Raw genomic sequence first — 22633 nt, forward strand, 5'->3', positions numbered from 1 at the left:
AGATGGGGAGAGGCACTGCACGAGAATGGAGGTAGGAACAACACACTTACTCACTGAACAGCTGTCTCAACCCCTGTGCATCTGGCTTTTCCTGCAGATCCCCTGCCAGTAGCCTAGCTGCCTCTTTCCCCTTTCCTCTTCATGCATTAGGCCTTTGTTGCACTGTCCTGTAACAGAGACAGGAGCAAGATTCTCTGCTCTCTGAGCAGTTTTACACTCATCTCAGACAGTAGCAATTTTGTGAAACTTTTTGTGCACCCTCTTGAGGGGAAAGCCATTAGGCTTCCTTTCACTGCAGTTTTAAACTGGTTTCAGTTCCGAAAACACCAACTATCTGTTGTTCCAAATCACCCTAGACCATCTCAAAACATGATTTTATTTTACGCATATGGTAATTTCCACTGAGACCCTCTGCAGGTGTAAAGGTGCAGTACAGAACCTGCCTGAGTGGTTTGAGCAGTGGTGGGGTGATGTAGGACTCCGCTTGGAATGGAGCAGTTAGTGGCCTTGGTTGCTTAGGGTTAGCTGGGGGCTAAGTAGTAGTTCCAACTGGATTTATGCTGTTTGCGGCCCAGGGAAACTGGTTCCAGTGCTGAGTAGGGCATTCCTGAAAAAGGAAACAGTCAAACAAGCTGCTGCGTTTGCTTACAGTCAAGATACTTTGATTAAAAACAAATGCCTGACTCCTGAAAAACACCAAAATGCTCTTATAGTTTCTAATGATGTACGCTTCAAGTTGTGTAAGATTTCACATAGAACTAGAGACAGACCATCCATGTACGCTTTGCATATGTCTCTCTTAAAGCAGCGAAAGCAACTTTTCTGAACCTTTCTCTTGCTCACAGCTTAACGTTATACTTCGAAATTCACTGCAACTGTAGAGATGAAGGCAAGAGTTAGGTTATCAAACCTGGAGCTGTGTGCTTCTGACTTCACAGCCCTCTGGCATTACACCTCTTTCCAGGGTAAAGCATAAGATTTTAATGTGAAGAAAATGTATCCAAGGTGATGCAAAAGATCCTTTGGCGAGAAAGTAGTCTGAAGAATTTGTTTTCAGGCCAGGTTCTGTTTGTTAGACAAAAGCTGGAAAGAGAGCTGTGGCTTTTTGTTTATTATTATTATTTTTTTTTTTAGCTTAGTTTAAACTGAGTGTTCTGAACAGCAGGAAGGCAGAGGCTGAGTGGGGTGAGAAGCTGTACAATAAATCAGCCAGTCTTTGTATAGCGGGTTTTTAGTTTGCTTCCCTAGGCCATTACAGCTAGGTAGAACATGGGTTACAAAAGTCCTCTTTCTTAGCCATCTCATTAACCCTTTAATTACTGTAGCGAGGTAAAGTAGGACCCCTGCCCCAACTGGGCCTTACTAGAAGATTTCTGTGTATCTCTTGGCTGTAAATACGCTATGTGCAAAATGTATAAATAGACAAGATGAGGGGTCCTCTGTAGCCTGAAGAACTCCCACTTTTTTTTAACTCTCTTCTTTACAGCTTTTACACTCAGCATTTTCTCTGTCTTCTTTCCGGCCAGTAAGTGGGGGCTGGGGTGGGGGAATGGTGGAGATGAGGAGACTGTTCTTCATTGTAAAGTCAGCATATAGTAACGTGAAGCACTCTTACACTGGCCTCCTATTTCTACCATCATAGGGCGCAAGAGATCAGAAGTCTAATCCAGGTCTCCACACAATAGTGCACAACACTGACTCACTGGCTTGGCCAGCCTTTGTAAAGGTGTAAACTTATAAAGTGCACTTGAGGAGTTAGATCCTCATAGTCATACCTCCTTTGGCAGAGGAAGGGTTAATACTCCTCATTCAGGTTTTACTGAACCATGGAGTGCCCTTTCTAGGAAGGATGTGTCTGACCCTGAGCAGCCATAATTACTGTTTACATACATCACAGCTGGGCATGGTTTAAAGATTCTTTTGAACTCTGTGTGCTGTCTCTGTGACTACAAGGTTAGGTTTTCTTGGGACAGAATCCAAGCTAATTTCAATAGAAAAATTTAAAGCCAGGATCTTCAAAGGTGGCGTTTTCTGGTTTTCTAAACTTCGGAAACATTTGTCCTAAACAAAGAGTGCAGGAGCTGAAATAATCTTAGCATCTGGTACCCCAGCATTCATGTTCCAGTGCTAAGTGTACAATGCCTATTGTATTTATTCAGCAACAGAATAGTCCCTTCTCCTACTAGTTAATTGTGTAACTGCAGAGACAGGTAAATAAACAGCAACTCAACAATGCACATTGCTTGTTTTGTTAAAAATCCGATCAGGAGCCAGTGACCATGGTGGGATCAGAACATCCAGACCACGTTTTACTGCAACTTAGCCATGCAGTTGGGGCTTGGGTTGACTCTAAAGTCTGCGAACAACAAGAAGTCTTGTGGAACTCTAAAGTCTGAGAATCTTAAGGAGAGATCACTAGGTACGGGTTTTTTCATTATGTGGGCTTGATTGTGCCCTAAAGGAAATTGGTAGAAAAAGGCAAAGCACGTGAAGGTTGCTTGCTTGGAGTTTTGTAACTCTGAGTTTCTATAGAATTGCGTATTTTTTCTTGGCTAGTGCTGGTAGTATGCTCCAGGCAAGGCTTCTAACAGAATAGAATCTTTCTCTGTTTGCTAATTTAAATATAAATATAAATGGGGGAGTTTGGCTAAATCAGACCATATCATTGTGTTGTGGCTTGTTACCAGGAATAATGGTAACATCTCTTTCTTCTTCTGACCGTTTGCAGGAAATCCAAGGGAAAACCGAATGGTAAAAAACCAGTGCCAGAAGAAAAGAAACTCTACCTAGAGCCGGAATACACAAAGTTGAGAATTACTGACTTTGAATTCAAGGAGCTAGTGATGTTACCACGAGAAATAGACCTCAATGAGTGGCTAGCCAGCAATAGTAAGTAGCATGAACACAGCTCACAGCCTGATCCCCATATCCCAAAAGAAATTTCGTTTGTGTTTTTTTTTTACTGGTTTCAACACTAAAAAGCATTGAAAGTTTTTACATGTTTATTATGCAACGCAGGTCCCAATATCATGAGTGATAACTAAGCCATGTTTAGCGTAAACCAACTATTCTCTACAGGGTGAAAATGATAGTGCATTTTCCCTTTTTCCCCCACTTTCACAGTGACAGTGGTGAAGACCTCCATTTTCTGAGATGTCTCTGAGGACTATTGCTTTCCTTCTGAAGGATCTGTTAAACTAGCTGGTTCTGCATGTTTGATTAGTTTTCCAAAATCTGTAAGACCCCAACTTGCAGGCAAATTCCAGTAAAATTATTTATTTTGTTAAGATAAATCTGGAATTTTTAGCTGGAATTTTCTTTTACTCCGTCTCCCCTTCTAGCCCTTAAGGAATTATTTTCAATTTCACACAATGATGGTCTTCACAGAAGTGGCTGACTAAATATAGTATGTTATATACGTATTCCTCTGCATTTTTATTCTGACCTGCAACGCCACCTGCTGCTACTCATATAGCTTTGTTGGTCCTAACCCACAGTCATCCCCAGTTATGTTTATTCCCTAGCCATGTGGGCAGATTTTGAGAGATTACTCTACCCCGAAAAACTATGGTTTTGTTAGGTTTGCAAACATTCATTCTGGCTTAGTTGGTCAGCACACTCACATTTGTATCTTCTGAACTCTGATTTTAAAGTCCATACACTGTTCTATTAAGATTCATTACAATTAATTTGTAATATTTCTCTATGTGAAACCTGGATAAGTTGAGGATTGTTAGGCCACTTTACCTATTCATTTTGTGGATGACCTGTCAGACTTCGGATAAATAATATATATTTCAAACTTTTTATTTTTTTCAGCAACGACCTTCTTCCACCATATCAATTTACAGTATAGTACAATCTCCGAATTCTGTACAGGGGAGTCATGTCAGACCATGGCAGTGTGCAATACGTAAGTGACAGCCTGCATATGTTCATTGCTTGGACTGCTCTAGAATCAGAAGGAATGGGCACCTCAGTGTGAGGGGGTTAGGCAAGAGATTTCCTTGTGGTCTTTTAAGGATATGATGAATGCACTGAGAACAGTGGTGGGAGGGGAAAATTCTGCTGATTCAGTGCAGGAGAGCTTATCTTTGGAAAAACCAGCTCAGTCAGTAGAGCAGCAGGATCATACTGCAGAAACGAAGTGCTGTTTGTGGGTTTTAGGAGAGGAATAGAAAGCAAAACCGTGCAGAGTGGGGGAAGCTGATAGGATTCCATAGATGGCAGGAAGCAGTGTTATTCTTGGGGAGGGAGTCATCCTGGGATACTCTGTGCTCCCCACCTCTTCCTCCCCTTGCTCTGCCCCCATTACACCCCTTCCCCCAAGCCACCTGGGGAGCCTGGCACCAGCAGTAGGGATCAGGACCCCCTGCACTTACTGTGGTGGCAGGAAGCAGAGAGACCTGGCTCTGGCTTCTTCTGCCGGCCCCCCCTCGGCTCCCAGTGGCATTGCTTGTGGGAATGAAGAGACCTAATTGAGATATGGGAGAACAGAGTAGGCTGGGCCTGGGTCGCTCAACTTCCCAAGTCTTCTGCTGCCACTGGTGAGTGTGGGGGTGGGCCTGGCCACTGCTGCCGGCCCTAAACCCCTTAGTAATCCTCTGGCCATTCTGGACCCTGTCCTTCCCCCGCGCCTCCCCAAAAAGATGGGGTCTGGGATGGCTACCCTGAAGTGTCCTGTAGGAGGCTCCTGGCAGGAAGGATAAAAAGATCAGTGAATACCTCAACACTCCCTGTCTGTGGGTGGAACCTGAACTGGGCACCCAACCATTTGACAGATTATCATCCGCCATTGTCTGCCAAAGCTCTTGGGCACAGAGGGCACAAATGTCAGCTTCTCAGGTGGCAAAGGAAATGGTCTGGTTTGTGTCTTTTTCCCCTCTTTCAAGGGTGGCTAATGGGCAGCCACGAAAGTATCGTAACAACACAGAGGAAAACGCAGTTGGCTCAAAGTGGCCATTTTAAAATGGGGCTTTACTGCAAACTGCTGCTCTTGACTGAGAGATTCAGACAGGAGGGAATCTGGGAGCTCTAGTAGCGTATCCCTTGGGCTTTTGCTTTTTGCCCTGAGCCCAGCGAGCATCTCTCGTTTATTTTGGCAGACCCTCTGGGACCTGCTCAGGGCGCATGGGCCCCTGGCTGAGAACTCCTGTGCTGATTCCTGCAGCAGCCCTGGCCATCAGACAAGTGGGTCTTACGGCTTCTCTGCAAGAGTGCAGAGGTAGTGCAGTAGCTAAAGCAGCTGTGACATAAATGAAGAATGCCCTTCCGTACACGCACCCCCCCCCCGACCCTGCCCCAGGGCACAACCCCTTCCTTCACCCAAGCACCCTTCCAGATCCCTCACCACCTCCTGCACCCCAATCCCTTACCCTAAGCTCCCTTCTGCACACAGCCTCCATCCCAGACCCTGCACCGCCTCCTTTAATATCATGGAAGAGTGCAGCCTTTAACCATTTACCAAATTCTTGGAGTGGTTCCCCATCAAAAATTGTTGCCCACCCCTGAACTAGATGATCCCGATTGTTCTTTCTGTTCACACACACCCCCATCTTTTTGTTTTAACAAGCTCTCTAGTCAGCTACCTGTGTTTTAGATTTCTTTCTACCCATTCTCTCCCTCTCTTTCCCTCCCTCTCTCTCCAGTCTGACATTTTTGCCTTGTCCATTCTAATAGAATTGCCATCACCATAACTAATGTCCCTAATTGCTTCCTTATGTCTGCTGCTCCATAACTGTTCTCCTTTATCTGTGACGTGTTTAACACTATCAACTACCTTCCTCTTCTTCAGACCCTCTTCCTCTGTTATTTTCAGGGCTGCCTGTTTTGCTGATTCTCTTTCCTTTTCTAATTGCTTCTTTGGCATTATCTGTGAATCTTCTTCCTCTCTGTCAGTGTGAGTGCTCCCTAGATGTCTTGTCTTTGGTGCTCTCCTTTTTCCCTTCTACACACACTGTCATCTGCTCACCTTCCATGCAGGCTTATTTCTTGTCCTCTCTGTCCAATAGCTCCTCGTGGTGGTGGTCATCCTCCTTACAGTACAGCAAAATCTGAACGTTTACTTCCAGGAATGTCCTGGCTGGGAGACAAGGACCTGTGTGCAGGTGTCATTGCCAGAACAAAGGATGCATGCATCTGAGGGGCCACAGGGGTATGCTTTGCCCCAGTATACCCTGTCAGTGGGTTCTGTCATGTGTGACTTACAGATTTCCCTCTCCCTAGCTTTCAAGGGGAACAGGACAGACTTCTTTGTAGTCCAGTACTGAATTCAGTCAGGTGCATATGCCCAGGGGCAGCCAAATTTTGACCCTCTGGGTGAAAATGTCACATGCATTCAAGTGACTTAGGAGCCTAAGTTCCCTTTTCAGAATTGACTTAGGACCATAATTTTCACTGACTTCTAGAAATGGGACCTCGCTTCTGAGCCACTTAAGCATTTGGTAAATTTTAACAATGTCGTCAAGCACTTCCACTGTGTCTTTTTTGTATGATAGGCTCTTTGCATGCTCTGTCAAAAGTAAGACTTTCCTGTCTCCCTGTCTGAGCTGAGGGGGTAATCAGGCCTCTTTGCGACTAACTCAACCTTTGGAATTCCTCCTCTGAATTTGAGTCTGTACTCTGCGGCAGTTGCAGTGGAGGGTTGGCTAAGGTTCTCTTGAAGTGCAAACAAAGCTTGCTGCTGATCACTCACTCACCCAGTGAACTCTGTAGAGCAAAACCAAAGGTTTGCATGTTGTCTTCTCTGTGCCAAAGACATGTAGAGTCTCGAACCCTGAATACATCATACACAAATCCGGGCAGCATCAAGAAGGTCTGAACACTTTCCCTATGCGGGGTACAAAGGCTGTTTTAAATAAGGCCAGAGCCCTCTGAATCCTTTGTGCTGCAAAGAGCACTTGGAATTGCTCTCACTGTTAGTGGAGGATTCCTGCAGCATAGGAGAATCCTCAGCTGGCATTGCCAGCTCGCCACAGCCGCTCCTCCCGCTTGGCACAGGGTGTTCCGGGGCAGAAAAGCGAAGCGAAAGCACAGTGTGTTCCAGCAATGGTGCCAGCTGTGCGGTTGCAGTAACACGAGTCTGGGGCTGATTTTTTCTTTGGTAAGTGACTTGTGCTTGGTGTAGCTGAGGCCCCAACCCCCTGTTTAATGCAAGCATGCTGGCTGCTTTAGGGAATTAAAAGGGGTGGTCAGGAATAAAGGTCCCTCTGGTGGGCAAGAATGAGGGCATATAAAGTGCATGGCTTCAATACCTCATGTGGTTTCACGAAGAGTTGTAACTGGTGCTTTTCTGTCAGAATGTGCCCCCTTGGGCCCTTCTAGAGTAAAAATGAATGCAGCTTTAGGCAATGGAAGTAGATATGAATGACTAGCACCACGCAGAGAATAAGTGTAGTAATGTACAGGGTGACCATATTCCCCTGGGCTAAATATGGGACACCCTCAGCGTGGGGATTGTCCGAGCTAAAATGGGATAGATGGTCACCTTATAACAGGCAATGGCTGCACCTTTCTTCCCACCCAGACCTCTCACCTCCAGCCCACTCCTGAACCCCCCACCCAGCACTGCACTTTACCTTCTGCCCAAACCCTAGCCTGCTCCTGCTCCCTCCCTCCCAGCCAGAACCCAACCACCCACCCTCTCCACTGGGGCTGGGGAGAGAAACAAGCCTGCAGCAGGTTCTTCAGGGCTCGGTGCTGCAGACTCCAGAGGGGCTCTGGCCCTAGCCCCACGCCGCAGGGGGCTCCAGCCCTGTGGGATGTCTGCGGGGGCCTCGGCCCTACACATTACAAGGCTCCAGCCCTGGCCCTGTGACGTGGTGTGGGGGGGTTGGGTTTCCGCCTTCATGCCATGCAGAGCTCTGGCCCTAGGTCTGCAGCAGGGACAGCCCCAGCAGGGCTCCAGCCCCAACTCCACCCCAGCCCTGCGGTGGGACCCCAATAGGGGGGCTGCAGCCCTGTGGAAGGTCTGGGGGGCCCTACACCATACAGGGCTCCAGCCATGGCCCTGTGATGTGGCAGAGGTTGGGGGGGGGCTCTGCCCCCACGCTGTTCAGGGTTCTGGCCACAGTAGGGCTTTGGCTCCGCCCCAGCCCTGCGGTGGGAACTGGTGGTCATGGGGGGGGTCCAGTGATGACCCCCAGCTCCTCTGCTCCAGCCCCCACTTTCCCACCCCAACTCCATTCCCAGCTCAAGTAGGCACCTGAGCAAGGCTGGGACTGGCAGTGGCATTCCAGTGGTGCAGCAGGCAGGAAGCTACATTTTAAAAATGGCAGTGGCCAGAAAAAAAGCCCTGCAAGTCTCCAGCCAGCACAGGGAAAGGTCAGCCGGAAGGGCCAAGTACGGGACAGTTGGTCCCACTTAAAAATTAAGTCGAGATGCCTTTTTGGCTCCGTAGAACAGGACCATCCCGCCTCACCTGGGATGGATAGTCACCCTACGTAACATAGAAAGCTGCCTGCACAAGTTTTGATAATTTCCTGCAAATTGAGGAAAGTCCTGTGAATTTTAATTATTTCCCCTCAGTTTTTGCCTCCTTTGATTACTGAATGGCACTGTTAGCCTCTGTTACAACTGCCCTTCTCTAGTGGAGAACAGTAGTGGTGAAGGTTGAAGTGTTGGCTAGGACCACAGAACTAATCTCCTTTTCATGCTTTTCGAAAAGCTTGTCTGAGGAATGGCCTACACAGCTTCCTGATCTAGTGAAGACAGTTTGGAATTCAGTGGTTGGGTAAGGTGTTCAAAAGGACTGTGACGTGAGCAGTACCATGAGGAAAAAATATCCCTGGCCAATTCAGATGCACAAACAACACTGGTGGCTTCCATTCTGTCTCCCTTGTACCTGGCAAACCCTGCCTGTCCTAAAGTCCGAAATGGGGGGCATATCGATTCAATCAATGTCTCACACTCAGATGTTTTAACTGAGCAGTGTCTGGAACATGAACTGAGCATTTCCTTCCTACAGGATGACTAAGGAATACGAACTAAGTCTCTCATTGTGGCTTTGGTTGAAATGCTTACTTTCAAAGTTCCCCACTAGTAAAATGAAGATGCTGCCTGTCTGTTTAGGGTGTAGTTCTTTGGGCACATCTTGTCACAAATACGCATTCAGCGCCTACAATGGTGGGCTGCTGAATTTGGTCAGGGCTTCTAATTACTACCATAACATAAATCAGTAATAAACGTTTTATTGTCATTATTATTAGTCTTCAGATTCAGTTCTTTCAGTGGCTATGATTGTAACCTAAATGCACAACTAAAACATGGGGCATAACAGACCTAGTGGTAGTATTGCTGAAGAAGATCTTGGGGTTACAGTGAAATTGAATAGTTGTCAACGTGAGGCAGTAGTGAGAGAGGCTTATGTTATTCTGGAATATATCAACAGCAATGTTGTATGTGAGACACAGGAGGTAATTCTTTGCACTGGTGAAGCCTCACCTGAAGTGCTATGAACAGTTCAGAGTACCGCACTTGAAGATACGGACAAATTGGAGGAAGCTCTGTGGAGAGCAGCAAACTGCAAGAAAAGGTTTAAAAAGTGTGACCTATGAGGAAAGGTATTTTTTTAAAAAACAAATAAACAAACCCCTAAGGATAGTGTAGAGAAGACAGGGAAGACCTGATCAATTTCACATATGTTAAGGGGTGCTACAAAGAGGTAGGTGGTCAACTGCCCTGTCTGTCCACTGAGGACATTCCAAGAAGGAATGGGCTTAACCTGCAATGAGGAGGTTTAGTTAGGTACTGGGAAATCCTTTCTAATTATATGAGTAGTTCAGCACTGGAATAAGTTTCCAAGGGAGCTGATGGAACCCTTGTCTTTGGAGGTTAAGAACAGGTTAAACAAACACCTCTCAGGGATGGTCTAGGTATGTTTTGTCCTGCCTGAGTGCAGGGGCAGGACTAAATGATCTCTCTAAGTCCTTTCGAGCCCTATGTTTCAATGAGTCTAATCCTTCTTTTTGAGGGGAGGGATCTGGTATGGCAGAACCTCTGTTACAAACAGACTGGTCAACCACACATCACATTTGGAACTGGCAGTACACAATCAGGCAGATCAATAAGCAACACTAATAGAGTACGCTGCTATGTTAAACGTAAACTACTGAAAAAGGAGGGAAAGCAACATTTTTCTTCTGAATAGTCAAATTTCAAGCTATAATGTTTTGCTCTGAGCAACCTCCGTTTCCAAAATATTCAGAACTAAGGTTCTTTTGTATATGCAGCTCTTCATGAAAATTTCATGTAGTATTAATAATGGGTTTATTCAAAGGCTGCTGTCAGTTGGTATTGTGGGCCAGTGGACTTCAGTGACACTTTCTTATGAAGATGTTACCTTTTCTTGGAGGAAGTTTGTGTGTCCCATGCCTTTTGAAACAGAAAGCTCATTCATAGGTTCCGTAGCACTGGGAGAGATGCAGGCTTCGCAGAATGAGCAAAGAATGTAAATGCAGAAGGAATTCTAATGTTTGACCACAGATGAGATCTAGTGTTATTGAATAAAGAAATGCAGCTGATACTGGAGGGAGACCAAAACAGGGTGCCTAGTATTATGGTGCCATCTCCTGACAGCAAATGTTAATGCACTGAATTACCATTGTGTTGGCCTATCACTGTGGTGCCCAGCCATGAACTAGCCACGTTATCCTGAAAATATATTTACAGTTAAAGCCAACTAGTCATACTCAACGAACTAGCGTGTTGAACACCGCGGCCTAGAGGCTTCCCTCTCTGTTAACTTCTTGCTGTAAATTGAAAGCATCGGAAGGGTCAGAGTATAATTGACCAAATACTTGATTTAATGGTGACGTGCCCATACTTTACCAAGCGCGTTGTCCATAGCGCCTTCCCTCAGAGGCACTTTGCAAACAGTTAAGCTGTACAGTGTGGTGGGTATCGTTGACCTGCAAAATATTTTGGGCAGGGCTGGATTCTCTCTTCTGGGCGCCCAGCGCTGTTAGATTTTATGGGTTCCCCTAGACTGTGGGATGGGGACAAAAATGAGAGGTTCAAAGCAAGGTTCTATTTTTATCCCATCCATGTCTGAAATAAATTTTATGTATGCTGATGCATGAGTGGATGTGTACCACCATTAGAAACACAGGCTGTTAGCTCTGGGCACTCTGCTAATCAGCTGGGCAGCACCTGATTCTCTCGTGGGTAGCCACCCAAGTGCTCAACTTACACGGAGCATGGGTTCAGTGTGGCAGGGGGCCATGGATTGAGGTAGGAGGCGGTGAAGGCTCTGACTGGGGATGTGGACTTTGGAGTGCAGGAGGGGGAGCCTGACCAGAAGCTGGAATGGAGCCGCGGGGTGTGGATCAGGAGTTAGGGTGCTCGAGCAGGCTCCAGGCTGGGGCTCAGGTATGGAATGTGTGGGCTGGGCCAGAGGTCTGGGAGGGAGCTAGGAACTTGGGTTTGCAGGAGATGGCTTAGGGCTAAGGCACAAGGTACTGAAGTGCTGTGCTTAGGAGGGAGTTGGGGTACAGCGGGGGGGGGGCTCGGGTGGGGCAGAGGGTTGAGTGTGGGCGCTTTCCTGAGGCAGCTCCCATTTGTCGGAGACAGAAGCAGGTGGCTTAGCATGGCACAAGCTGCCCTGCACTCACCTGCAGGCACTGTCTCCCCATAGCTTCCATTGGCTGCTATTTCCAGCCAATGGGCACTGTGGGGGTCAGTGCCTGCAGGTGGCAATGCAGGGACAGAGCTTCTGCACAGCCCTCACCGTGATGCAGCTCCAGCTCAGCACAGCGGGAATGGGAAGTGGTGTGGAGCCACCTTCCCCAGCCAGATAACGGGCAGGGGCTGTAGTGCCTGCAGTCCAGGGCCCCAGATTAAGGGTGGGCCCACAAAAAGATTTGGACTTCTGGCATCCCGGGAATCTTTTTGCAGAGGTCCCCTTGTCCTGGGCTGCAAACACAAAAGCCTCTTTCTTAATCTGGCCCTGCACATGGAGGATAAGTGATGTACCTAAGGCCTCAGTACGTGTCGCAGCCAAAGCTGAGGAAAGAACTGAGAGCCTACTTTAACCAAGCCGCTTCCTGGTAGCACCCTTAGCCCTTTTCTGCAGATCTGTCTTGTTAAAAGAAAATAACGTGAGGCAGACCATCATTTTGGGCTTGACTTATGGGAGACTTGGTAGTATTGCTGATGGCATTGAGTGAGAAACAGAATGGTGAATGTGGCTGCGCTGCTCTTTCTTACATAGGAAATCTTGACACCAGCTCCTGTCTTGGAAAACATTCTGAAGGGAGTCACTGGAGGGATTCATGGCCTGTACTTCAATAATGTTGTTCGCTCGCTTAAAAGCCCAAACAGCTTGAAAACTATCCATTTTGTCTCATGCTGGGCACTGGGTTTGAGTAAGTTTGTGGTCAACATCTATCTGAGAAGTGTCCGTTTCAAAGCGGGGGAAAAATCCAGAACTCTGCTGCTGCTGAAGTTCTTACAGTTTGGTTAGAACTTCCAGCTACTTTGTGCACAAATCTGGTGCCTCTGGAGGTTATAAGAGTAACACACAACACTGGCAATTCTCTTCACAGACAGTACTACTGGTATGATGAGCGGGGAAAGAAGATAAAGTGCACAGCCCCTCAGTACGTCGACTTTGTTATGAGTTCAGTGCAGAAGCTAGTGACGGATGAGGACGTCTTTCCTACCAAATATGGTATGTGTACTCAATGGGGAAATGTCGCCTAGCATGTCTTGGGGAAAGGGGCAGGGGCTGGACTGGTCCATCATCCAGAGGTTTACAGCTGCTGCATGAAAGGTGGTGAAGTGCACTGTGTCTGGGGTGTCTGTTCTGAACCGATTACTCAGAACTTACTCATTTTTTCTTTCTGGCCTGAAATTTTGCATCCAGTCTAAAGCCAAATATGAATTTTTGAAAAACGAGAGCAAAGCTGCTTTGTCAGGTTGTTAGTTTCAAAACCATTTGAATTGCCAAGAGAGACTTAGTGGGTCTGATTCAGCCTGGGATTGCAGTAGATTGCCTGTTATCTTTGTCCTGTGCACTGGGGTTGTCATCCTGATTTTTCACAATCCCTCAGTCTCTCTTAGTAGGCTGCTGTGGTATTTTCTTTCATCCCGTGCCCCGCCTGAGCCCAGACCTAGTAATATCACTTTCTCAGGGAGACAATGAGGAAAGGTCCCAGCAGTTCCCCACTGGCAGAATCTTTCCCTGCTGCATCCCACTGCCAGAATTGTTTACTGCTGCCGGATGTAGCTACACCCACACCCTCTATGCCACCACTGTAAGCATAGACAAGACCTAAGGGGGAGGAAGAAGATGGAAAGATCTGCTGGTTTGGGAATGCAGCTCTGCAAATCCCTAGGAGTTTGGGATTTCCTTTCCTCTCCTAGAGTTAAGCTACATGCATTGTGTGTTAATGATTTAATAATTCCATAGTCTGCAGGTTTCTTGCTGGTGATCTGCCTGTGGTTCAGTGCTCCCCCAGGAACCACAGCGAGCAACAGCACAGCACCCCAGCCCCCGCCCTCCACGGAGCTGATTCTCTGCCTGGGCAGCAGGGTGGGGGTGAGGATTCTGCTTCTTTCCAGGCTGGGAGGGGCAGCAGGAAAAGGAGCAGAACACTGGCCTCTTCTCTGGCTGTAGTACTGCTTCCAGCCCTGTCCCCAGCTGCAGCTCCATGGTGGGCCAAGGCTGGGGGCTATACAGGCACACCAGGGAGATCTGGGGCAGCCAACTCCTCTCGTGTCATTCCAGTTCACCAGACTGGCTAAATATAGCGTGGTGGTACAGTGTGTCACTGTCCTCCCAACCTGTGCATGTGGTTTGAACAGCAGCTAAGGTACCTGACTGCTATCATAATGACGTCCAGACAGCTGGAATGGTCTGCAGCCAAATGCTGGGTTCATGGCAGGAGCTGGGTTGAAGATGAAAACTACCCCCATCATTTGTGTCCTCAACCAGTTGTGTCCAGTGTTACACTTGGAGTGTGCAGACATGGCTAACTCTGCATGTGGTTCCCACTGCCTCTCCAACGTGCCTTAGCAAGTACAAGTGGCTGAGCAGAGCCAGCAGAGGACTCTAGCCACCTGAGAGGACTAATCTGTTTCTGCCCTGTTGGATGCTATTAGGAAGGAAACAAAGAGTCTTTTGCCATCCTGGATTAGGTGCTTAAGTCTAGACATGGCACTCAGGTGCCACTCCAAGGGGCAGTAGGCCAGCTAAACATAGTTTGGATGTGGTTTATAGCAGTGCATAGCCTATTGCACCTGCCAGCAGACTATAAAAAGATTGTCCAGCAGCCTAGGACTAAGTAATATGAGTGTGAATAAGCACCTTCCAGGTTCTGCAGTACCTAAGAAATCTTGCAACAGACGACTTACCTGCCAGAGGATTCTATACTTGTACCAAGCACACACCAGGGCTTAGGGTTGTGAAATTTGGTGATGGATATGAAACATTTTTCAGCTTCCCCCAAACAGGGGTGAATTTGCCTTACTTATGCCCGGGCCCAGATGTGCGCACTGAAAAACTAGAAGCTGGACCGGAGGGAGGGTGTGCAGGCAGATGAGTTGTCTGCCATGTTTCACTGGGGCTGCAATTGCCTTCCTCTCCCGCCAAATAAGAAATGTGCAGTTTATTTGCTGCTTAATAAATTTGCAAGAATTAGCAGCGCTGTCATAATGTGGAAGGGGAATCAGCAATGACGCTTTTAACTGATGAGCTCCACCCAGTTAAAGCCTGCTTGTTTACTACTGCTTCAAAGACCATATTTTGCCTTTTAAAAAGAAGTAAGTTGCACCAGTCTGCATGTAGACAGGGATAGATGCTTCCCTGTGGCTGAAAGTATGAGTTTGATCAGACTAATAGCTGTGTGTCTCAAGTTTTCTTTTTCTCCCCTTCGCAGGCAAAGAATTCCCCAACTCCTTTGAGTCCTTAGTGAAGAAGATTTGCAAGTACTTGTTTCATGTGTTGGCCCACATCTACTCCTCACACTTTAAGGAGACTTTGGCACTGGAGCTGCATGGACACTTAAATACACTCTACACACACTTCATCCTATTCATCAGGGAGTTCAACCTGGTGGACCCTAAAGAAACCACCATCATGGATGACCTCACAGAGATCCTCTGTAGCAGCAGCGGCAGTGGGAGCAGCAACAGCAGCGCAGGAGCACAGAATCACGTGAAGGAGAGATGAGCCTTCCTATGGAGCAAAACTAACATTAACATAAAAACAATATTATATATTCTATATGTGCGTGTATGTATATGTGCATATATATATATACAGACACACACAGCGATGAAAGTTTAAGAAATTATGCTGCCACTGCAGGACGTGTAGTCGCATGGGACTGTGCGGAGCTTTTGTTAATGCACCATCTGGTGAGAAGTTGCACCAATCTTATTTTATTGTTTTCCTCCTGCTCCTCCTTTCTTGTCCCCTGTCAGATGGCTGACAAGTGCTGTTTTTAGAGAAGAACCATGTTTTCAAGTGGGGCTGCTGGTATTTTCACCCCACCCCTTTCTTCAGTCCTGAGTGCAAGCCCTTCTGTCTTTCTAGGATGGTGGTACTGCCATTTTAAAATATATATATTATGTTATAAGAAGTGACTTTACTTTGAAGTGGCTTAAATGCAGATTGTTTTGTTTTGGGGTTTGTTTATTTGTTTTTTGTTTGGTTTTTACATAGACACCCCCTCCCAATTTTACATAGAGTCCCCAGTCAACTGCCTCTTGCCATTTGCTGGCTTGGAATGGGAAGAAGAGATGCCTGGCTTGACTGCTGTAGCAGTAGAGGCTTGCTACAAATGTAGTGGGTGTGACTCTTCATCTGTCTATGAACCTTCGAAAGGATGCACAAGCTTTTCTGCTTGTTGCTCCAATAAAATATATGTACCTGTTTCTCTGCCCCTTCCCTCCCAGCACACCTCCAGGAATAACAGCAGTGAAATCATTGGGGTCTGAAATCTGTGTGTCAGAGCCACCGCCATTTCCTTTCCATGGAAAACGGGGTCAGGGGGAGAAGGGTGCACTGAGTCGGTCACCAGCTGAGATAGAGAGATGACTGTTGGCATAAAATTATATTGTTGGCTTATTTTTAGTTCATCTGTTCAATAATAATAATAACAATAATAATAAAAAAAGTTTCTATCAGGCATGAGCCTTGTTTTTGTCTGCAGTGACACAAATCACCACAGGTTTCTTTAGGAGCTGCAGAGGTTGTTTGCGGGGGAAACAGTTAACATGGACAGCTCTTTGCACAGCATCTAATTTTGAAAGACATCAGCTAGGTTTTCTTAGAAAACTGCTCATTTTTTTCCACAACCCGTAAATTGCATTTTGTTCACTTTATGCATTGTTACCATGTTATAAACAAGTACGTGCAGGGGGCTGCTAGACCCTATACAAACAGATTTATGCAGTTCTTATGCTGGACAGCTATACAATGTCAGAAGTAACATGAAAGACAGGGAACACAGCAGTATAGACTTTACAGGTAAATACACACTTTAATCACCAGACTTCATATTGTTTTCTTCTAATTACATTTGAGGCCAGGGTAAAGACAAGTCACTTGAAATCTTTTTGGACCGTTCTCTGAAGACAGCTCCTCCTTTGGGGGTTTGAGTAAAATCAGCACTCGGCATCTAGCTCCCAGTCTCCACAGAATGCCACATGGTAGCTCGGTGGTGGGGAAAATATCCAGAGCGTGGCTAGGGACCAGTGTTGCAAGACACACCCACACCTACGAAACAGAACTCCTCAAGGAAAGATGGCAGCTGCCCAAACCAGAGTGGGGGGGGTGGAATAATAGATATTAAAACAACTATCTACCCCCTAAAGGTTTGACCCCATTGGACAAAAGACGACACGTTGGAGGACTGCAGCCATAAAAGAAGCTTTAGCTGTATATCCTTTTTGTTCTCAGTATGAAAGTCGAGAGAAAGGGATATTCTACTGCAGCTAAATGACAGGGAAAGTGTTGAGCTATCCTAGCCTCTGCTGGGGGGCCGCCATTCCCTAGCATGCAGGCCATTACCCTCAGCTGCTGGTGCAGATAGCCATGCTCCATCTCAGCTGACCACAATGTGACTAGATAGCAGCCCAACTGTGAAGGAGCAGACAATAGGCAGGCTTCTTGCCCCCACCCTCCCTTTCTTTCTGTTTAACCTTCTTCCCCTTCCACCCTAAAAGCCAAAGGTGTCTGTGTGCACCCATAAACTCATCTTGGTGACAGTTACCACAGTTCTGTGGTGCTCAGAGCTGTTTTTACCTGGAAAAGAGGCAACCTCACTATAGAAGCTCTTCATGGGCAAACAAGTCCAGGCAGGCATCACCTTAGACCCTCTCTCATCAGTAGCAGAACTCCCACGCAGCAGGACAGAGAAGGAATGGACAGCCCTTTGTCATTCTGCACCCTGTGTGCCCCCCTAGGCTTGCACAGGCATTGCTAACATAGGTAGGCAGATTGCAAGTATGGCTGCTCAACTTAAGTCCTGTGGGCAAAGATCTCCTTTCTGAAACTGATAGTGGCTATAAATCTGTTTCTTGTGGGCATGTGGTGGCTCACTCCCTGAGACTAGAGCAGTGGGGGCCAACAGAAATATAACAATTTGCCACAGGCCCCCCGCCACTGCTCAAAATAAATGTCCTCCCCCAGAGCCAGGCGCACACACCACTGTGCAAACAGCTGGTGACTTACTGGAGATGTTGGGCCACACCCCAGCAGGAACTGTGGGAGCCGCGCCACGGCTGGATCCGGGCCAGGCTGCAGCCACTGGGGTTGCAGGAGGAGCCGCTACCACCATGTGCTTGTCCCATCAAATGGTGGGGTGCAGGAGGAGGGCGCTCCACATGTGCGGCTCTAAGGAGACACATTTCACCACACCACAGTGTCCAGTTTGCCACATCTGGTGAATGGCAAGTGTATTGGGCACTGTGGGATTAGGGGCTCAGGCCAAACAGTGCTGTGTTATGTCAGTGATATGATGGGAAACGAAGGGCGTTCCTGAGTTGTCAGAGGTGTCCACGTTCAATGCTAACAGGATGTTATAGACAGGCATGGAGATCATATGGCAAGGTGAGTTAGTCCCTGAAGAAAGAGGTGAAAATGTCATTGCAAATGGTGCCTAGAACAAATGCAGGCAGGGTGCTGAGCTGACAGCAGCCACTGCTCTCCACTGCCTCCTAGCTATCTGTGTGACTCCCAACCAGCTCAGGCTAGAGTTGGCTCCACAACAGAGCCACCAGCTTCTTTCAACTTGAGATCAAATGTGTCTACATTGTCCACAGAGAAAAGCCATCGGTGCAAGGCCCACGGGACCAATTTTGTCTCATTCCCAATAACTAACAACCCAGAGAAATGCCACAACATAAATGAAATCATCCATCACCTGTTTCAGATCAAGACAGAATTGGCTTGAAACCTGTCCCCAGAAATAGCCTGATTGGTTGGTTGTAAGTCAACTTGATGGGCTGGAGATGGACTTCTCTGCATCTGGACACAGCAGCAAGGTGGCCTGTAGCCACCTCATGTGCTAAAACCTGGCATGACCAACTTCTTCTAAAGTAGAGATTTCTCTGTCTGCCTCTCCCACAGCACCCAGGAACAACACACAATATATGAACGTGGGAAAAGTGTGCTACTAGTTAGGGCTTCCTGGGTGAAGCACTATGGTTCTCAAGGCTGCATTGCTTAGCATTTGACCTTTCTGTACCCTCTAGCTCACAGGGGAGGACTGCAACTGCAAAAAATCAATCTTCTGTCTGGGACCAGACAAGTTTAAAATGGATGCTAGACAGAAGTGATTTCTGCTGTTATGAACCCTAAGAGGAACATAATTTACTGCCTGGTGCAAAGTCCATACTTTAACTACCAAGCTGAGTAAGTTGAAACATAGCATTAAATTCCCTCACAAGAGACCTGAATGTAGATATCCAAGCAAAAGGTCATGACTTACACAAAGTCCAACAATGAAGACTTCCTTAGGCTACAAAGCTTATTCCATCTGTACAAGGTGTGGACCTAGAACCTCATTCTGCTCTTTACAACAAAATGTAGATCAAACTTCTGCAGGAGGGGTTATTACATTTCCCCTCCATTAGAGCAGACCTCCTGACAGCCAATATCTTCAAACTGATGAGTTCATGAGGTTGGGAGTCATCTTGAATGACACCCAGTACCGCACTTTTTTAATTCAGCTAGGTGGTCATCACAGCTATCATTGAGGCCTAGTAGCGGAAGCATATTTCTTGCCTTGTGGAATGGAATGCAAAGTCCAGTCTTCAGGAGCGCAGAATGGGAGATGTGACTTCCCTGCCTTGAGCTGTCTGAGGTCTGTTTGGCAGCTGCATGGCCATCAAGATGCACGTTTGCTGAAATTCTGTGTACTTGTCATCTTATCCTTGGCTCATGCCATTTTATTTGGGAGAAATTTTCATGCTTTCATGCTCAGGAGATGATGTAGGATAACGACAACACCTCATTTTTTGTTTAAAGAATGATCCTACTTCCACTTTACAGGTACAGGGCCCTGAAAAGCCAACTGTGATGGATGGGTAGACTTTGGGATGAGGAACAAGAAAAAAAAATTAGTACTGACATGAAAATTTCCTGGAGCAAACAGGATCGTCCAGCGTGGGGGTGGAAATGGGTACCGAAGGATTTGTGTTTGTTGTCATTAGATGGAGAAACTGGAGTGCTTGTTTCCTCTCAAAGTGTATTTCACAACTGGTAAGTTACGAAAGTAGATCGGAATTACTCTGAATGTGGAAGCTGCCTTGACCAGAGGGACATCAAGGAAGGAAAGGAATTCCCCCAGCTGTGGATTAGCAGTGAAAAGAAGCTGGAGGAACAAGCTGTGATTAATACACTGTGTCACTAATGTTTGTTCGGACCATAAAGGGAGCCCCCGACTCTGCAGACTTAGTGCAGGAAGAACAGACCCGCCAGTCAGCACCCTGGTCATGTAACACTCAAGAGATGGTTACACTAGAAAGCTTGCAGCAGGGGAGTTGCACGAGTGCAGATGTAAGATCTTCAGTTCTGCTGCTCAAAAGGGACAGGAGAGAGAACTCTCCTCTCAGCTTAACTGCTCCAGCCCCTGCAATTGGGTGTGCCTGTGTTGGTGAGAGAAGCTCTCCTGCTGACACAGTACTGTCTACACTAGCACTTAAGTCAGTGTAAGTTATGTCACTCAGGGCATAGCTAACTCACACCACTGTGTGCTGTAACTAATGTCACATTAAGCTGTAGTTTAGGTTTAGTCTCGGACACTGACATTTGTGTACATTCATGAGATGGCGTGAATTAGCCCCCTGCCCCCCCACCCACTGCCACCTTCTGTCTGGCCGTCCACAGCACTCTTGGATCGAATAACAGCATGGTGAACATGTGCATCAAGGCAATTATAGGTAGACACTTATTGCTCAAAATAAGGAAGGAATGGCCTAGCTCGTTATGAGATTTTGATTGGATTAGCAACCCTCACTGCTTTATTATAATCTCCCTGATTAAGGCAGATGCTGAATTACATCTGAAAAAGTGAGATTAGAAAATCTTTTAGCAGTTTAATCTGCTTAACAGAAAATTAATGTTTGGTTTTGATCCAGGTGCTGCTCAAATAAATGGCTTGAGTAGTTTATATAGTTATCTTTTATGTTGCTTGGTCCCCACATTGAAACTGGTGCCTGGCCTATGCTGAAGAAACAAAGTGGCTCCCCTGCTTTGTTTTTAATTTTGTTACTTGTATGACAGGAAGGGTGCTCTACAGCTGGCCTGAACTCTAGCTTCCTCCCTGTTCTCTCAGTGCAGTGACACTGTATATTATTTTCTGCCTGTCAGAAGGGAGCTGCAGACGCTTGGGGCAGGATCTCCATTTTATTGTCAAAAGCCTGAATGTGCGTGCACAGTCTACATGGTGGGGTGATGTCGTGAGCCGGGATAGGCCTCAAGCAATGGGTCTACGTGCACCTGTCTCAAGGAGGTTTGCCAATGTGCCTCCATTGTGATGTCAGTGCACAGGTTGGTCTGTTTCCTATTGAGCAGGTAAAGTTGCTGCAGTTGCTGCTTGGACAACTGCAGCCAGGGAGCGAGGAAGCATGTTCTTTGAGATGAAGTTGGTTCTAAGTTCAAAAGGAATCATTTTGGGAAAGTGCTATGTGCCGTGTTGTACAGAAGGCCAGACTCTGTCATCACCTGGCCTTGGAATTTGAGTCAGGCCCTGGTCAGGGGATCAAATGCTCTGGCCTTAAACCTCAGTTCTGCTACAGAGCTCCTGTGTGACCTTAAACAAGTAATTTATTCGCTCTAGTCCCCATTCCACCTCATTTTTACATGTGGGGAATTAACACCGCTTTCTTCCTCCCCATATTTGTGTCTCTTATCAATTTAGGCTGTAAACTCTTGAGGGCAGAGTCCCTGTCCCTTACTTATGTCTGTACAGCACCTAACACAATGTGTCCCTGACCTCAGTTGTGACGTCTATGTAATAAATAATCTAGGGGACAGGGACCGTGGGAACGGTCTGTTCCAGGGTTCTCTAACCATGGCTGTCCTTCTCTGCTGTGATCCATTGGGATGTTTTGCACCATTTCTTCTCACATACAGAATTCACACTGTTTAGCTGTGCTTTTGCCACGTTTGAGCTGGATTACTGTAATGCAGCCTACTGTTCAGTTCTCAAGGGCTTCCTGAAAGCTTTTATCTTAGGTTAAATGGCTAGTGTGGAGTTAAGTTTAGTTTGCTGGCATTCTAGACCAGCTGTGCCCAGGCCTTACTGCTATGTGGAATAGCTCCAGGGAGACATGCATATGGGCATGTAGGCAGTAATCCCCAACCCTGAGGCAAGAATTGTCATGAGTTATTTATTTCAGTTGGCTTGTTGCAAACTTGCCTGTATCTTTAATACAATAGAAGAAATACCTACATGCCTTCATGTACATGGTGCTTAGGAGGGTGGGGGGAAGCTTGATTTTTATTTCTCTGTTTTACTAAGTGAAGTATTCAAGCAAGTTAAACCGCTTTCTCCTAATAACTGAGAAAAATCAGCAAAGCTGCTGCCTCCTCTCCCACAAAGCTGTACTTTTTACTTCCTGCTTCAACGGCAGCTGCTAGAATGTAGTTTTAGAACGTCTATTCTGAGTCATTAGAATATTGACATTTTAATTACAGTTTTTATCTAGAGTGTTTGTAGCAGTGTTCAGTAGTGGGTAAAGCTACTGAAGGTAGTTATCTTGGAACTGTTTGAGAATTCACTATTCTTGTTGAGCATAGATGGAAAGGTTACATCAGGGCAGGGGGTCAGCAACCAAAAGAGCAAGAAGAACCTTTCTTTTTTTCTTAAAAAAAAAAAAAAATCAGTAAGAAACTCAGTTTAAGAGCTGCAATGCCCGTGAATACAAGATGGTCCTTAACAAATAACGTCAACTATATTTTTTGGAACCGCTGTTTTAAGAACAGCATGCGCACACACATCCCACAATGCACTGCACTTATTAAAGGGGGAGTTATCCAACATTTTGAGATCACATATCATTTGCTATTTAGATATGAGTTGTTCATTGTTTGGCTTTCAGATGTTCACCAAAGTATCAAAAATAATCAGGAGAGTGGGTTTTTTTTTCCACTTTAAAATTATAGCATCAGGAACCACAAAGA

At 46.4% G+C, this 22633-nt stretch overlaps 1 protein-coding gene across 5 annotated transcripts in view; it reads left to right on the plus strand.

The window, feature by feature from the left end:
* The window catches only part of MOB2 (MOB kinase activator 2), a 168295-nt gene extending 152165 nt beyond the window's left edge, over window positions 1-16130 (plus strand). For all 5 annotated transcript variants that reach the window (XM_074997835.1, XM_074997836.1, XM_074997834.1 and 2 more), the window contains exons 2-5: window positions 2729-2889; window positions 3820-3913; window positions 12543-12667; window positions 14877-16130. In XM_074997835.1, coding sequence (XP_074853936.1) covers window positions 2729-2889; window positions 3820-3913; window positions 12543-12667; window positions 14877-15169 — 673 coding nt within the window. In that variant the 3' untranslated portion in view covers window positions 15170-16130. The remainder of the gene's footprint in view (window positions 1-2728; window positions 2890-3819; window positions 3914-12542; window positions 12668-14876) is intronic.
* Window positions 16131-22633: the final 6503 nt, after the last annotated feature.

This window comes from Carettochelys insculpta, chromosome 6 (genome assembly GCF_033958435.1).
Source record: "Carettochelys insculpta isolate YL-2023 chromosome 6, ASM3395843v1, whole genome shotgun sequence".
NCBI classification, from domain to species: domain Eukaryota; kingdom Metazoa; phylum Chordata; order Testudines; family Carettochelyidae; genus Carettochelys; species Carettochelys insculpta.